The sequence below is a fragment of the Cebus imitator genome, unplaced genomic scaffold (genome assembly GCF_001604975.1).
Source record: "Cebus imitator isolate Cc_AM_T3 unplaced genomic scaffold, Cebus_imitator-1.0 Scaffold6, whole genome shotgun sequence".
Taxonomy (NCBI): domain Eukaryota; kingdom Metazoa; phylum Chordata; class Mammalia; order Primates; family Cebidae; genus Cebus; species Cebus imitator.
The window spans coordinates 12021304-12038805 of record NW_016107321.1 but is presented as its reverse complement, the minus strand read 5'-3'; the positions used below and the strand labels follow the sequence as shown (position 1 = coordinate 12038805).

Here is a 17502-nt window from a genome sequence, read left to right as displayed (position 1 = left end):
ATTCTGGTATTTTGTGTTCCTGTGATTTCTCTATAGCCTTATTTTTGAAATATATTTTCAGAAAATAATCTGATAAATACAACCCTACTAAAGTTCAAATGACTTGCAGCACTTACACATTGTTCTTTCTACATGTAATTTGATTTGAAGAAAGAAAATTCTGAGACAAAGGAGTAATTTTCCCTAAACTTCTCAGCATCAGTGAGTGACACAGATAATGAGGTTTTGGAATTAAGGGAGATTGTCCTCAATCATACCATCTAGATCATTACTTGTTTTGCATTATATTTGCTGATATTTTTAGATTCCAGAATGAACTCGAATAGGTAATTTTAAAGAAAAAGTTGACATGTATTATAACATTATTTGCATCAAATCACTGATATGAGAAGAATACAAAATCCTGAAAATAAATTCAAATTTTCTAAAAGAATTGAAAATGTTTGTATATACTCTAATACATATGCTTTAAATATATAAACTTTTAATATGCTATACAAATATACATATGTATATACATCTTATGCAAATGTAGACTTTTAGCAAAAGTATAGATGTATATGAAGTGTATGTATATATTACATATGTTATAGATATATACATGAATATATATGTATAATATATAGAATACATTGCATATACTTGTATATATACAATACATAATACATTATACATTAGGTATATAAAATATATATACACAAATATGTATTTACTAATACAAGTTATTGAAAGATATTGGACTTAAGAACATTAAAGAAAACATGTCATCCTAAATATCTGCCAAACAGAAGGATCTAGGGAACTGACAAACTTTTTTTGTGAAAGACAAAATAGTAAATATTTTAACCTTTGAGAGCTGTGCAGTTTGTTGCAACTATTCAACCTTGCCGTTGTAGCACAAAAGCAGCTATAGAGATTACATATATGGTGAACTTTTTATGTTCCAATAAAACTTTATGGGCACTGACATTTAAATTACATACAAGTTTTGGTCCGACCAGGTGGCTCACACCTGTGATCCCAGCACTTTGGGAGTCTGAGACTGGCAGAACACTTGAGCTCAGGAGTTCCAGACCAAAGCCTGGAGGTGCGCACCTGTGATCCCAGCTACTATGGGGGCTGAGGCACGAGAATCACTTGAATCCAGGAGGCAGAGGTTGCAGTGACCCAAGATTGCACCACTGCACTCCAGCCTGGACGACAGAGTGCATGAGACTTCGTCTTAAAGACTTTAAAAACTTTGTCTTAAATAAAATAAATAACATATAATTGTCATGTGTCATAAAAAGTTCATTTAATTTTTTTAATCATTTAAAAATATATGAACACCATTCTTACATTAAGAGACATAAAAACAAACAAAAATAAACAAACAACAAAAAATGAAAAACAGAGGTGTCAGCCTACTTAGCTCACAGCCTGTAGTTTCCAGACCTCTGATCTAGACTTATCCACTCAGAATTACCATGGTAGACATTGGCTAGCTCTCAGGACTGAAGGTGACATAGAGTGAATTAGGCAGGCAAAACCATCACACAAAGAGGCAGAAGAGCACAAGCTTAGGCATTTAGTCCATAATAAGAATGTGGACACTCTATTAGTATTTTGCACTAAAGAAAACCAAAGGCAAATTTTGATTTCTACTAATATCCTGAGCTTGAAAATCCCTTCCATCTAATTTTTTTGCATCCAGTATGCTTGAGTTTAGAATGCCAGTTTTATTTCCCCTGCTCTTGGTTCTGTTGGTGAAAAAAAGGGGAGAGGAGATGTCAATATTTTTATGAGTTGTCAATTTCCATATCTGAACTGCTCGCATCAAAATGGTGACAGCCACAATTACAGAATATAACTAATTCTGAATGGAAAGAATGCTGACTCAAAATCAGACAGTCTATCTTCTGTCTGATTAAATATTTCATATTTATTTTTAACCACCTGAGTGGAAAAAAATCACTTAAACTTTCCGGAGATAAGTTTACTTGTTTGTAAAAGGAGGATCTTGAAGACTTTTCTACAAATAAATGAATGATAGTTCCCCTTATTACAAACATCACTTTACTGAGAAGACCTAAGGTAAAAATATACTTCTCCAGAAATGTAGGCAAATTATAGAAGAATATGTCAAAGTACGAAAAAGGCAGATTTAAGCAGTGATTTCACATTTGCATTTTTGTATTTATTTACTAAGTTTTATGGTAACCGAGAATTCAGGATAAATTCAATTGCAGCACTTTTTCTTATGTTTATTTTTTCTGGAAGCATCCATACATTAAGCCAGTTAAAGGGCCTCTGGTTTACAATTCATTTCCTTGAAAGAAAAGAAAAGAAACACAATTTTATGAAATCTCTGAATTAAAACTTCAAACCTGCAGATGGTGCTATGATCCCATGTTGAAACTGTTTTGCTTTTAGTTTAAATGCGTAAGAGAAAATGCAGTTCTTTGAGTTACTTTTATTCAGAGGTAATAAAATTGAATTATTTCTTTTTATTTTAGTTGATTGTTATTATAATAGAAGCAATTGTCATTTCTATTGGGAAAAGGTATTATAGTTACTCTTTGTGAATGCTAAGTGCTTGCTTAGGCCAAATAATAATCAGCTTTACATCTTTTTTGTTTAAAATTTTTCTTCTTATCATTCAGCAGTGATTTGTCTGTGACCCTCAATTAAATTGCTTTGCTGTTGCTGCTCTTAAATAAAATTGGGCCACTAAGAATTGGATGATGAAGAGATAAGGATAAAAAATTCCATATGAGAACCACTTCAACCTCTAGTTTGTAATAATCAGGTAAAAAAAGATTTCCTGGAATTAAGCCACAGGAACTCTGGCTTAAGTCAGAGCTGTCAGCTGGGAAACAAATTTCCAGACATTTTGAAATTTAATTCATTTAATTTTTCTGGTAACTGGATTAGAAAATATGATTAAGCATAGCAGGATATTCTTTTACTGGATCAGTCTGACTTTGAATGAAGCAAATAGATGCTAACATCTTCAAGTAGAAGAAAGAGGACTGTAAAGCTGTTCTTCCTTATGAAATTTACAAACAAAATATAAAAATAATACACATGGCAGAAATTCTTTAAAATAAAAGGAAAAAGAGCATTTCACTCTGTTGTGTAGGACATTTTTCATGTGGCTTCATTTTTACCTTTAACTCTGATTGAATGTGTGCTAGGCTACCTTTAGTTAAAAATCCACAAATAGAAGTTAAGTATTTATCAAAGTACTATATAAATGCTTTTCAACTAATTCTTTGAACCCACCTGTCAAGTGATTGAATCAGAAATAATCAAAACTGGTTTGAGAATGTGTGTGTGTGTTGGGGGTGAGGGTAAAAAACTAATTCTACATTATCCAAAGACTTATAAAAAATGATGAGGAAAACCTTTAAAAAGAAAAGATAATTAGATTTCTTAGGTATACGGTCTGACAATTTTTTTTTTTTTTGGATCATTTGACACAATGTATATAAAAGAGCATTGGGAATTATGCCATTTTGTACAAATATGAAATAGCACTACTTCTACTGCTTTCTACAACACTGCACATATCTTACTATGTTAGAGACTTTCTGAAATATTTATCCTGGGATTAGTTTCAACAAAAAGGAAATGTAATACTAGAAAGGTGAAAAATTATCTCTACGGCTTCTAAAATTAGAATAGATTTCAAGAAAGATTAAATTTGGATCTATATGAATAGCATAAAAATTAAAAAGAATTAAGAGAATTGATACTCTGTAATAAAGTATAATTGTACATTTATAAGCATAATGCACATACGTGTTTGTTGCTTTCTGCATTTGTTTCTGCATATGGAGTCTTCATTTTTCTGAAAGAATCCCAGTGGCCCTGGCTATAACACTACAATCATTTTCTTATTTCACTACAATTAATTAAAGGCTGAAACATTTCACATTGAGCTTGCTACTTTTTTTTTGTTTAAAGAAAAGTAAATTTCCTCTTATCTTACATCTTGAAGTTACTCACTATAAACTTATATAAATTAGACGTAATGACAATTAAGTAAGAATTTCAAGCTCTATTCATCCCATGGCCGTCATACTGTGACGTCTTTCAGAGGGCTTTGTGATTGCTCAGTCCTAAGTATAAGCCCTATAAAATGATGGGCTTGAAATGCTGGTCAGGGTAGAGTGAGAAGCACTAGCAGGCAATAACAGCCAACCCTCAGCCATTGCAAAGGGCAGAGAACTAGTGGAGCCTTCCTCTTTCACCCAGGACTTCAGCACCTAAGACAGCTCCAAGACCAACCAGAACTCGCAGCTCCGGGAGAACAGGACTAGGTGAGGTAAGTGAAAACTTTGCCTTTTCTCTTCTTTTTCCCTCCTGCCTCTGGAACTTTTCTCACAAAATATTGAATTTTTCCTCTCTTTTGAAAAGAATCTTATAGGGCTCTTCTTTTGCAACAGCAAAAAGACAAGTTTCTTAAGTTACCTAGTAAAGATAGAAATACTTCAATTTCTCTCATATAGATAGATTGTCTGACTTCTTTTGTTTGTAAGATGCTTTACCCTGCTTGCTCCATTACTGAATACTGATTTTTAAAAATAATACATTCAAGTAAAGTTTACTTGTATGGAGATTTTGACTGAAAAGTCCAGTGGGCACATTTGCTTTTGAAATTTTCAACTTATTTTTAAAGTGCTGTGTTGTTTTTTTTTTTTTTTCCTCTTTCACATGTTGGTTAAATGAGCCTAAGATGCATTAATTTTTTTCTTTATCTAAATTCTGTCATTTTTATGGGCAGCAAGAGAAACAGACCTTAAACTCCTAAGTTTTTAATCTAGAAATTAGAAATGAAATGTGTAAGTTGATTAAATGCAAGAAACACAAGGTTTGCTTTTAATATATATTTTCCTTTTATGGAAAAATTTATTTCAATGACAATATATAATTCAGTAATATTTTGAGTATTAATATTCACTACTAATTGAGTGAAGATGTTCAAATCCAGGAGTAAGGAACTAAGTTTATATTAATATCTATAATTGAAAGAAGAAAAAGAAATGTACATACAAAATCTTTTTTTAAATTATATGTATATATACACAATATATTTATACATCTGTACACATAAGAGCAGAAGAATTATTAAATAGATGATACCCCAGTCTTATATCAATCAGATACTGAAATCTCAAAGCAGAGGAAAATACATGTCTTGAAGCTGTTTCCTTAGTCAAAAAATACACTGAGCTTGGATGTTATATCCCTGTTATGAAAAGATTTTCCTCAGGCTTATTTCCAGCACTATAGAATTATGGCATTTATTAGATACTGGGCCCAACCATGGTGCCAGACAGCAGGTGAAAGGGATTCTAATTTTTATTCAAGCACCTGTCACTGAGAGAAATATTGATTTTCAAAAGTATCATCTTGCAATTTAACTCCTTCTACAAGATGAAAATTACTCTTTACAAACTCTGCAAGAGCCATTGAAAATTACTGCTAGACACTCAGAATTACCTTGCTGGTAACATCTTTGGAAGAACTGAAGTGATTCTCTCTCTTTAGAGGCACAGAAATGGACACCAGAAATAAGGCCCAGCTCCTGGTGCTCCTGACCCTTCTGAGTGTGCTGTTCTCACAGGCGTCAGCATGGCCTCTTTACAGGGCCCCTTCTGCTCTGAGGTAAGCTCCCTTTCCATTCAGACAGCTGAACACTCTTTCTTCATCTAAAGGGGAATTTCCTATACATTATGTTGGACAACTATACAGTACAAATTATATATTATTTATTTAAATTTTTGGTTGATGTGTTGAGTGAGTGTTTTTTGTCAATGTCAGGTCATTCTGAGTCCTGCAATTCACCTTCAGGCCATGAGAAACACTGTCAGTGATTAGTTTTATGGGCTGGGTGGATCACATTCCCAAACATGGTGAAAGGAGGCTTTGACTTTCTTTTCATTCAAAACCAGTTTTAGATAAGTAATAAGCTTTTATCCATTGTTATCTCAAGTCAATTTAATTTCTGGCAGAAAAAAGAGCTGTTTAATTGCCAATCACATTTTAGTTCATTTTCAAGATTAATCAGTAAATAGTCATAAGATTCGTACTTGATTAGTGAATCATGTATAAAATCATGTTGCACAGAAATCTATCTAGGTAGAGCCAATTTGCCAATATTAAATGTGGGGTAATTGATCTATTGAGATACACTTCCCCAATGGGTAAATTTTGATATACTTTGTTTGAACCATACATCTTTAGTTTTATTGTTCTATATGTTATATTATATATCAAATCTATAAAGTATAGCACAACTCATATTTAAAACTTTATTACTTTTTTATGCTGAAAGAGTAAACAGTAAATGAAAACTAAATTAGCTTGAATTTTCCTTTCAGTTTATGGGCACCACTACATCTAAAGGAAAAAATAGTAATTGGATTTTTGTTGTTGTTGTTGATTTGCTCATTCCTGATTTTTTGCTTAAGGCAGACTTAAGCTCAATAGAAAGAATAATCTTTAGCTATTAGTGTTCTCTGTGAAATCTGTTTAAATCCAGCTCCTATGTTGCTTTGATAACTAAATAAAATGGTTCTATCTGAATAGTTCTATCACAACAGATGAACAATCACGAGAATGCTGAAATTTGTGTTGATTGCTAAGCTTTGGACACACAAAGGACTACTTGCTAGTGACTACCATCTGCCAAATCACTGAAAGATACACAAGTGTCAAGGAGCTGACACGCTCCTTGGAGGCTTGCCCTAACAGTGAAAATCTGCACACAAAATTATAATAGTAGTTGTGATTAAAACATGGATGCATCCACAAATATAGTCATATTCCATATATGCATATGACTTTTTAGTCTTTCAGTATAATGTTGTACAGTATCCCTCATTAAAGTTGTGTTAATATATAAGATTAGAAACCAGAAGGCCCCACAAATTTTATTGAGTTCAAATTCATCTATGGAGACATTCTTTCAACTTCATCAATACAGAGAAATATATCATGCCAAGGTAAATCTGTGAAGCAAGCTTGGGGGTCTAGAGAGAGAGAGAAGCAGTTAACAGTCATGTATTCAGAGATATTTGGGACAGGTGATACTAAACATCACCAAATATATACATTGTTATCAGTTCTCATTCAATATTAGTTTTTTCCAAGTTTCTATTTTACATAAAATCTTTCTACATTTGAAATTTGACTTTGCAAAGTGAAGATATTCTTGGCATAGTAAAGTACACCAAAGAAGTATAGTTTGCTTAATGCTCTGTTAAGACCGAATTGAGTTGCTCTTACGTTTTGTATATTTAGCTTATAAACGTTATATGACATCTACTTTATAGGATAATCAGAATTTCCTATTTATGCTCTCATTAACTATAGGAGCCATTAAGTCAAATTATGCTATACTCATATTGTGAATGGGTAGTACTTCACAAGAGTTTAAGAATCTTATTTTAAATGGTTGCAGAACCATAAGCACTGTCTTCTGAGAAAGGACCGTATTACACTATTACACTTCTCATGTAACTATCCCTATCAGGCTGGGTGACAGAATACCTTTTGAGGGAGTAGATGAACCTGATCAAGTTTCATTAAAAGAAGACATTGACATCTTGCAAAATGCATTAGCAGAAAATGACACACCTTATTATGACGTATCCAGGTGAGTTTGTTTTTATAAAACTATCCAGTGAGTTTTATTTTGGAAAATATATTTTAGAATTATAAATGTGCTAGTTTTACCTTACCATGAAGCTATTCCTATAACAAAACACTACAGGTTTACATGTGTCATGGCTTCATTCATCCTGATTTATTGCAGCTCTTATAGCTATACATGATTTTCATACAGAAAGGTTGTAACAAGCCAGCATGAATACATCATTCACTTCCATTCTGTTGTACATAATTTCAGCATCACAGATTGTATCAATTCTGATAAAACTACAGCATTTAGAATTCCAATGATGGAAGAGTTGCAAAGAATTTCATCTCTATATAAAGAAAAGGTATCTGATAGTTAGAGCTGTTCATTCACAGAGCTGCTTGTCTAAAGCAGCATTTCAAGTACAGACCAAGTAGCTCTATAGTACCTGGTATAGACAAAGTATAAAAGGCTCTTCATTTGAAACAGAAAAGGTGGGATGATAGGCCTTAATGTCTTCTCATCTTATAGAGATTTCATTTACAAATACTTTGGGGAAAAAATGGTGTACTGGGGTTTATGAACTTGCCAAAATCAGGATATTTTCCCATTGTGTATGTCTTTATTCAGTGGAGCAGACATAAAGCACCATGTACATATAGCAGCTAATTTAAATATATCATATTTTACACCAATATTTCTTAGAAAAAAAAGTTATAAGGATTCTACCATGGAGGAATATTGAAATGTGCTTCTAGAAATGCCTATTTCTTTAATTCTTCAGTGTCTTAGGCTAAAATATAGGGTATATCTTGATATAAGTGACTAGAATATCTCTTTTGTTAGGTGTTAAGATATCTCCTTTTGAAGTTGAGTTTTATTGAGAAGTTTTCATAATAAATCCATAATTTTTTTATTATTCAATGAGCCACAATGTTCTAGAAAACCATTTATAAAATAATAGCTATTTTTTCTTCTTTTTTTTAGAAATGCCAGGCATGCTGATGGAGTTTTCACCAGTGACTTTAGTAAACTCTTGGGTCAACTTTCTGCCAAAAAGTACCTTGAGTCTCTTATGGGAAAGCGTGTTAGGTAAAGAGAATGCATTATTTTTATAAAATATGTTATTATTATTCAATCTGAATATTGTATTTTTACTCTTGACAAGTTGTTTACCTTGTTCAAAATTGAAAACTCATTGATAATGTTTAATTTAGTTAACTTGTATTCTTCAAAAATGTCTATCAAGCCCATGGATTAAGACTTTTTAGTAATAATACCATGCTAATTGACTGCAGACATACAATTTTCTCAAGTAGTAATCATTTACTAATCTGCAATCAAATTGAACAAGACTCAATTAAACAATCAAGAAGAGATAGTATAGACTGAAGTAAATTTTAAGGTCAACTATAGTATTTTCTTTTACTTCCTGCTCAAACTCAATGGAGAATTCCAAATGGTCAACAGTCAAATATGTAGATGACACTGCTCAGGGTAGCATAGCTTCTACAGAAGTAATTATGTTTTAAAATAAATTTTCTCCAAATGGCAGAACACAACTTCAGCTATTCCCAAATTTCATTTTTGGATGAATTATCTGCTCAGTTGTTCAGAATGTGTCATAAAACTGTCTCAGGTTGTGCCAAAATATGGCAGATGTTCCTTGCTTCTCCTTCATCCTTAGGTTTAGTTGTATTTTTCTTTTAGTCTTTTTATGATAGAAAATTAGTTGGGTGTTGGAATTCCTTTTTATGTGGCTCCAAGAAACTTGGAACATGTATGTATTTACCATTTATTGTGAAAACTCTTTGATTTCATTTTCCTCACGGTTCTTAGCAGTAACATCTCAGAAGATCCTGTACCAGTCAAACGTCACTCAGATGCAGTCTTCACAGACAACTATACCCGCCTTAGAAAACAAATGGCTGTAAAGAAATACTTGAACTCAATTCTGAATGGAAAGAGGAGGTAAAGAAAAAGATAACTTGCTAAAATGAGAAATTGTGACTGACTTTCGAAATATAAGCTGCACGTGAAGACCGCTCTATCTCACTGTCTATACTATGTGAAGTGGTGATTCTCAACCTTGGCTGACATTAGACTACTCTGCAGAATTTTAAAAATGCTGATATCTGGGCCTTCCCCAAAACTAATTGCCAGGAAATCAGTGTCATCAGTGGTGTCGCCCTAGACAGTCATTTCTTTTAAAAGAGGCCCAGTTGACTTTACTATGCTTCCAGCATTAAAAATAATAACTATAGAGACATGTAGTCTGAATCTAGGAGCAAGTTTCATCAACAGTGATGGTTTTAAAAACATGTAAAGCATAGTCAATTGCAATTTGGTAACATGTGGAACTCACTTCATGTGCATGTTCAATACTCTTATTTAATCAAATTAAACCATTAGGTATTTTGTATATTTAGATTCTGTAAAATCTGTATCTCTCTATGGTGTGTAAATATTGGACACAACACATAAACAATGTAGTGTTCTCTCTTTTTATTCCAATTGTTTTTGTTTAAATGATGAGTATTAAGGATAATTCTGTTTTGATACGAACTGACAAAATGACCCTCTTTGCCCATTAGATAATAATCCTGTAAGAATAATTTTAGAGACTCTAAGATTGAGGAATAATCCATAGGTACTAACAAACCTCAAAGATAATTCTTTAGCCCCAATACACTTTCAGAGCACAGAGAACAGCACAGTCATTATGTCACAATAGTTTCTTTAGAACCTTTCTCATCTGAGAGTCTTAACATGCACAAATTTTTTTCTGGTCTGCAGCAGTGAAGGAGAATCTCCTGACTTTCCAGAAGAGTTAGAAAAATGATTTTGAAAAGCCTGTTGGAGCAAAGCTGATGACAACTACCCAGTGGTGGGTATATTTGTGCATTCCTTCTGTATTCTCATGTCAGTCCCTGATTATGTAAGTAGCTAAGTCGCTTAGTAAGAAACACCTTAGGATTAAATAGGTCCTCATCATGAAATCTCATCCAAGAAAGACACTTCTACAGCAGTGAACCTCAACAAGTAAACAGCTTAAAATGATTCGTGTAATTATTTGATCTTATGAGAGATAGCACTCAAAATAAGCAAATGTTTTGAGATCTGAATAGTGTTCCTGGCTTACTCAGGGTTGCTTCTATTTTTGTATCAAGATGAAAAAACAGAGGAGGCTAACTCACACTTATAAGAAAAATGGGCTTTCCTTTTTAGAATCAACTCATGCTGCTTTTATTAATTGAAGGTTTAGTCCCACAGTTGACCGCCAGCACCTCACCTAATTAAGTACAGGCAAATACCACCAAATTACAGCATGTCTCATTATTATGAAAATATCAAGGCATTCTGGGTCTAACTATGTTCCTCAAAACATAGCAAACTTCATACAGCGAAAGTAAAATTTAACTTGTTTTACCTATAAGTTTGTTTTACCTATATGACTCTATTATTGCGCTCTCTGTAAACATTTTTTTGAGCAGAAAAAACATGGATAGATTTTTTTCTTTGTGAAGTAATAAGTTTGGTATCAAAATTGATTTTATATAAATGTGGGTTCAAGACATTCTTTTCTGAGTTATGTTACATTAATATTTACATTAGCTCATAAAAATCTATAATATGTAGCAAGTGCTTAAAGACATTTCTTGCAATCACCATATCAAAGGTTAGCGGATTTTAAAGGACTTTGGAGTCAAATATGTTTGCTTTGTGGGCCATCTAGTCTCTGTTATAATGACTTAACTCTGCTATTGCAGCACAAATGCAGCCACAGAGAGATGTAAAACAAATAGGAGTGGTTGTAAACAAAACTTTATTAATAAAACCTGAAGGTGAGCCAGATTCCAATCCCTAACTCGGTTAAGGAGATTAAACTCACCCATGCTCAAAGTAAAGTCAATTCATGGTCTTACCTCATGGTCTTTCCTGATGGGGTTATGTAAGGCTTTCAAGAGTCATCGAGTGTGGACAGGGTGTCTGGAAAGATGCCTGCCTAATTGACTGGTTTTTTTCACTAATTACCCTTAGATCTCTAAGAGAAATGCAGAGCAGCAGTGTGGCCCACATCAACTCTTTATCTTTCATAGACATTTCAGAGAAACAAGTCCCTTTGCTCAAAGAAGAAAGTTAATTACATCTAGCTTTTTTGAAAGAGTGTTTATAAGAAGCCTTCTTCATCAAATTAAGAAACACAGTAGGCACTAAAATATAAAGGAGAATTGATTAATCATACTGTGTTTTGTAAGTCGTAAGATCAGTTATGAGATTCCATCCTCCATTCTTCTTTGTTTTTTGAATTGGTGGCTTTGGACGAATTCTTTGAAGAGGAAATCATGTGGGTCATCCACTTGTGAAAATTACAAGTGAATCATTATTAATGGTTAGTTAGACGTCTGTTCACATTCCAGTTCCTGTCTGATAATCAGTCCTCTAGAAGCTGCTCTCTTGATATGTTCTAGGACGTGGTCTCCTGCCCCAGGTTGTTAACAAGGGACAAAGAGAAATAAGTGTTTATCAGATAAGTAAATCAGTATATGAAACTAAGATGCTAGAAATAAAACATATTTTTATGCCTAAAGCAACAATTCTTTCTTTTTCAGAATTCTTGAAGGAAAACGACACACAAAGTAATTAAATTTTGAGTTCTACATAAGTAATTCAAGAAAACAACTTCAATATCCAAACCAAATAAAATATATTGTGTTGTGAATGTTGTGATGTATTCTAGCTAATGTAATATCTGTGATGTTTACATTGTAAATATTATTTGAGAGTTATAAATTTTGTCTTTAACTCATAAAAAGCCTGCAATTTCATATGCTGTATATCCTTTCTAACACAAATATATTTAGTGATAAGTAAATTCTAGGTTAATTCCAATTATATGAGACTCTTTTGGAAGAGTAGTAATAGAACAAAATTGATATGTTTATTTATAGAGTGTACTTAACTATTCAGGAGAGTAGAACAGATAATCAGTGTGTCTAAATTTGAATGTTAAGCAGATGGAATGCTGTGTTAAACAAACCTCAAAATGTCTAAGATAATAACAATGAAGATAAAAAGACATTCTTCCAAAAAGATTTTCAGAAAATATTATGTGTTTCCATATTTTATAGGTTATTTTGTTTTTAATGGTATTTTAAAATCTCAAATTTGGACTGCTAATCACCAAAGGGTCTCTCCTGATAGTCCTGATAGTCTTTCAGTTAAGGAAAACGACCCCTGCTTCTGGCATTGAACCTTCCCTTTCTGCTTGTTTTAAGTATGTGTAAAATGTAAAGTGAATGATGCACTCAGTTGTTCGATAATAAATATTTTTGCCGTAATTACTCGGAATATTGCTTTGGTCATATGAGCTTCCTTCGGTGAAAGTACATTTGGAGACAGAATTATTTTTCCAAAATAATTTCAAGAAATCAAATAGAGAAAATAAAGACCTTTGATTATCATTACAGATATTGTTTTGCCTGATTCTTTTCTATGATCCAGCAGTAACTTATTTTAGCTCTGAAGTTCTAGGTACTAGATGGCTTTTGTAGTATTTGATTGTGTGCAAGTTCTAAAATAATGGTGGTTAAATAAAAGAGAAATTTCTCTCTTACATAAGAAGTAAGATGTCAAGAGTTATTATGATGGTCCTGCTCATCAAAGCCCTCAATAACATACACTTGGGTTCAGCTCATCCCTTATCTCTAAGGTATGGCACTTTTCTTCGTGATCCAAAATTACAGCTAGCATGCCAGCCATCATATATGCATTCCAGACAACGGGCTGTAGGAAGAGGCACAGGAAAAAAAAAAGGGGAGCAAATAGTACATGCAGGTTCTCTTTGAACTGATATCCTGACTTCCCCTTGACTAAAACATAGTCTTCTGGAGGCAGTCATTTGCAAGAGAGATTGGGAAATGTAGTATGTTTTCTTTGTTTTGGTTTGGTTTTCTGGATGATCATGTGCTCAACTTAAAACTAAGACTCTATGAAAATAAAACAAGGAAAGAATGGATTTATTCAGGGATTTAAAAAAAGTCCAGGCTTGGATCTTAAATTCACACCCAAAAGGCTGAAAGAAATAATAAAGAGATTGAGAGTCAGACCCTAACCATTAATGAAGAAGCATTATCCCAATAAGGCAACGTTTTGCTTGGTTTCATTTGCTACAATTAGGACAAATAGCTACATCAGGAGGAACTAGTCTGGAACTACCAATAATTGCAAAGTAGTTTTCACAAATTGAAGTAAATTGAGCTTCTTGTATCTCTTGTTCTTATCTGATTCTTCAAATTATTAAATATTTATTAACTGATGTTTTTATGAGAAGCCCTACAGTGAAAACAGACAATTTCTAAGAGTCAAGTATACATAAGAAGCTTGTAAAGATGAAATGGAGCCATAATTTGAATGCAAAATTAAAGCATTTTAATTTTTTTTTATTAGTATGAACCTTTTCAATGCATTCTTTATTGCTTCAGTAAATTCACTGAGGAAATATTCACTGAATGACTATGATGTGCTATGTAGCTATCTGAGAGAGTGTTCTGGGCAGAGGGAATGGCACATGCAAATGAGGGAACAGTCCTGGCATATCTGGACAGCAAGGAAGCCCATGTGGCTGGAGCAGAGTGAGCTGGACAGGAACTGAGTAGGAGAGGAGGTCAAAGAAGTTACTAAGGACTGGACATTGTAGGACCTCACAGGCCACTGTGAGTGTTTGTGAAGTGAGATGAGATAATGCAGAGTTCTGGACAGAGGTGTGATGTTACCTGAACTGCATTTTAACAGGATCTTGCTGGATACTTTATTGGGGATAGAGTAAAGGAGTGCTAAGGGTGGGGGCAGGGAGACAAACCAGGGGGCAAGTGCTGTAAATCAGGTGGCAGATGATGGTGCCACCGAGGGAGAAGCACGGAGGTATTGAGAAGAGGTATCTGAATATATCTTGAAAGTAGAATCAGGTTTTATGTGAATAGATTGAAGATAAGAAGGAGGAGAGGACATGGTGGGTCATGCCTGTAATCCCAGCACTTTGGGAGGCCAAGGCAGAAGGATTGCTTGAGGTCAGGAGTTGAAGAAGGAGGAAAGTTAATGATTTTCAAGGTGAATCACCTGAGGCAACCTGAAGGATGGAGTTGCTAATAAATGAGACAGAAAAGACAGAGGAGGGAGGTTTTGGGGAAAGGTGAGCTTAGTTTGGATGCACTAAGGCGGATGTTGAGCAGGGAGTTGGAGATGTCGTGAAAAGGAGATGCTGGGCTGCAGATAGACAAGTGGGAGACCTTGCTTACAGATGGGATTTAGAAACACAAGGCTGGATGAGATCAGCAGGAGACAAAATGTTGCTAAAACACAAAACACAGCACAAGCAGAAACCTCAGCACATAATCCTTGGGTGTTTTTATTTCTAGTGCCACTGTAAGAGGGCACCATAGACCAGGTGCCTCAAACACAGAAATCTATTGTCTCACAGTTCTGGAGACAAAAAGTGCTAGAGCAAGGTGTCGACAGGCAGGCTCCTTCTAAGAGACGTGAGGAAGAATCTGATCCATGTCTTTCCCCTGGCTTCAGGTGGTTTGCAGGCAGCCTTTGGCTGATAGAAGCATCACTTCTAAAATCTTTGTCTTGACCTTCATGTAGCATTCTCCCTGACGTGTGCATGTCTCCAAATATCCACAATGTCCTTATATAAGGACATCAGTCATACTGGATTAGGGCAAATGCTTATAATCTCATTTTAAGTTGATTTCCTCTGTAGAAACCCTATCTGCAAATAAGGCCACATTCTGAAGGACTAGGGTTAAAGACTTTCACATATGAATTTTTGGGGACACAATTCAACCTATAATTCTGGGCCATGCCAACATTAAGAGTTTGGAGTTTTGAGGAACAAATGGGTTAAGAATTGACTGGAAGAAGAAACTATTGAAATAGGAGAAAAATTGGAGACCATGTCACCTGGAAAACAAGTTAAGAAGATCTTTCAAGGAAGAGGGTGTCATTAACAGAGTTGAATCCTGCTGCAATGTAAATTAAGATTCATTTATTTATTTCTTCTGCGAGTATTTATAAGGAACTTACTATATACCCAACACCATTTTAGGCTCTGATGATATAGCAGTGAATAACACAGACCAAAATTCTTGCCCTCATGGAGCTTGCATTTTTTGATTTGAAACAAATAAAATAGTTAAGTAAAATATATATTTTTTTTAGAAAGTGATAAATACAAAGGAGACAAATTATGAACTCACAGCTACACATGGTAGGGGAAGCCTCACAATCATGGCAGAGAGCAAGGAGGAGCAAGTCATGTTTTACAAGGATGGCAGCTGGCAAAAAGAGAGCTTGCACAGGGAAACTCCCCCTTATAAAACCATTAGATCTCATGAGACTTATTCACTATCACATGAACAGCATGAGAATGACCCATCCCCATGATTCAATTACCTCCCACTGGGTCCCTCCCACAACACGTGGGAATTGTGGGAGCTACAATTCAAGATGAAACTTGGTTGGGGACACAACTATATCATGTCAGAGGGGGTCAAGTAATTTGGTTTTATGTGGGAGAAATATCAAAAGCATGTTTGCATGCTGAAAAGAAAGATGTAAGAAAGGGAAAATTGGTGATGCAGAAGGTAAATTGGGGTTATACTTCAGTAATGTCCTTGAGGAGAGAGAGGAAGTGGGTGATTCAAAAATAGAGGGGTTGACCTTTGCTTGGCACAAGCTCTCTTCAACCACAGTAACAGGCATAGTGGTTGGGTCCAAGGTGGATGAATGAAAGGATGACGTGGTAGAAGTTTATGAAATGCCTCATCTGATTACACTTATTTTCTCAGGGAAATAGCTGAGAGTAAGTATAAATGAGGAGATGTGAGGAAAGTAAAAGAAAAATATGAAAGAGTCTTCTGGATGAGTGGGAGAGTAAATAACCAGGAAAACATGTTTCTTATACTTAGAGTCCAGTGATGACTGAGGTAACTTAGAAAAATGGGTCAAATTAAATAGTCCAAGATTATTTTTTATTATTTTAAAAGTTTAATGAACACTAGGAACCTTTTTCCAGAAATATGTATATGTATATACACACACACAGAGTATGTTCACCAAATCTTACATATCCATGCATGAAATTTCACAGTGTTCAATGGCTGCTTTTTACAATCCCTACTACAGAGCCATGAACTGGCTGGAATCATGTGGAGACCATCCTACAGCTTGGGAAAATGGTATGTAGACCACTAAATTTATCACGGGTGACATAATAAAGATCTGGATTTAGAATGGTGGAAGTGAGAAAGAAAAGAACTTGAGTCTAGTGCCCATTGCTTTAGGGAAGGTTCCATCAGCAAACCACTGAAAGAAAATGCTTCTTGGCACATGAGTTTAATTCCAGAAAGAGAGGAAATGTCAAAGCCTGGATTTGCTATGTAGTCCTGAATTGACTAAGATGATTATAAAATTGACTGAAATTATTTTTTCAGTATATGTTTTTCAGTATAAGGGCTGCTTGGGATACAAATTAATTTCAGTTATAAAAATTCAGTCATATTCCTGAATATGAGTTTGAAGTGAGACTAAGGTTAATGCCTCCTAAAATTACATTAGAAATCATTCTCCATAGATCTGAAAATAATAATTCTATCTTCCCCTTTCCTTTCAGTAGATACACACAAAATCTACCAAAAAAAAAAAAAAAAAGAGAGAGAGAGACATAATATTCCATGAGTTTCTCAGGTTTAATATGGTACATTAAGCTTGTGAGCATGTGTCCCTTTCCTTGCCAAAGAAATATCATCCCGTACAGTCAACATAAGAAAAAGGGAGCCATGAATGGTCAAAAGATTGCAATACATTTCTGG

General features: G+C 34.2%; 1 protein-coding gene across 2 annotated transcripts; it reads left to right on the top strand.

Annotated features, from left to right (window-relative positions):
* Nucleotides 1–4049: 4049 nt before the first annotated feature.
* Nucleotides 4050–13101, top strand: LOC108311574 (vasoactive intestinal peptide). Of its 2 annotated transcripts, none has more exons than XM_017539017.1 (7): nucleotides 4050–4309; nucleotides 5536–5652; nucleotides 7523–7645; nucleotides 8615–8719; nucleotides 9467–9598; nucleotides 10424–10514; nucleotides 12241–13101. In XM_017539017.1, the coding sequence occupies exons 2-6, from the start codon at nucleotides 5546–5548 to the stop codon at nucleotides 10467–10469; spliced, it is 513 nt and encodes a 170-aa protein (XP_017394506.1). In that variant the 5' UTR covers nucleotides 4050–4309; nucleotides 5536–5545; the 3' UTR covers nucleotides 10470–10514; nucleotides 12241–13101. The 2 variants fall into 2 exon arrangements, with proteins under 2 accessions (XP_017394506.1, XP_017394513.1); XM_017539024.1 differs by having other exon boundaries at nucleotides 9470–9598; nucleotides 12241–13094.
* The last annotated feature ends 4401 nt before the right edge of the window (nucleotides 13102–17502 follow it).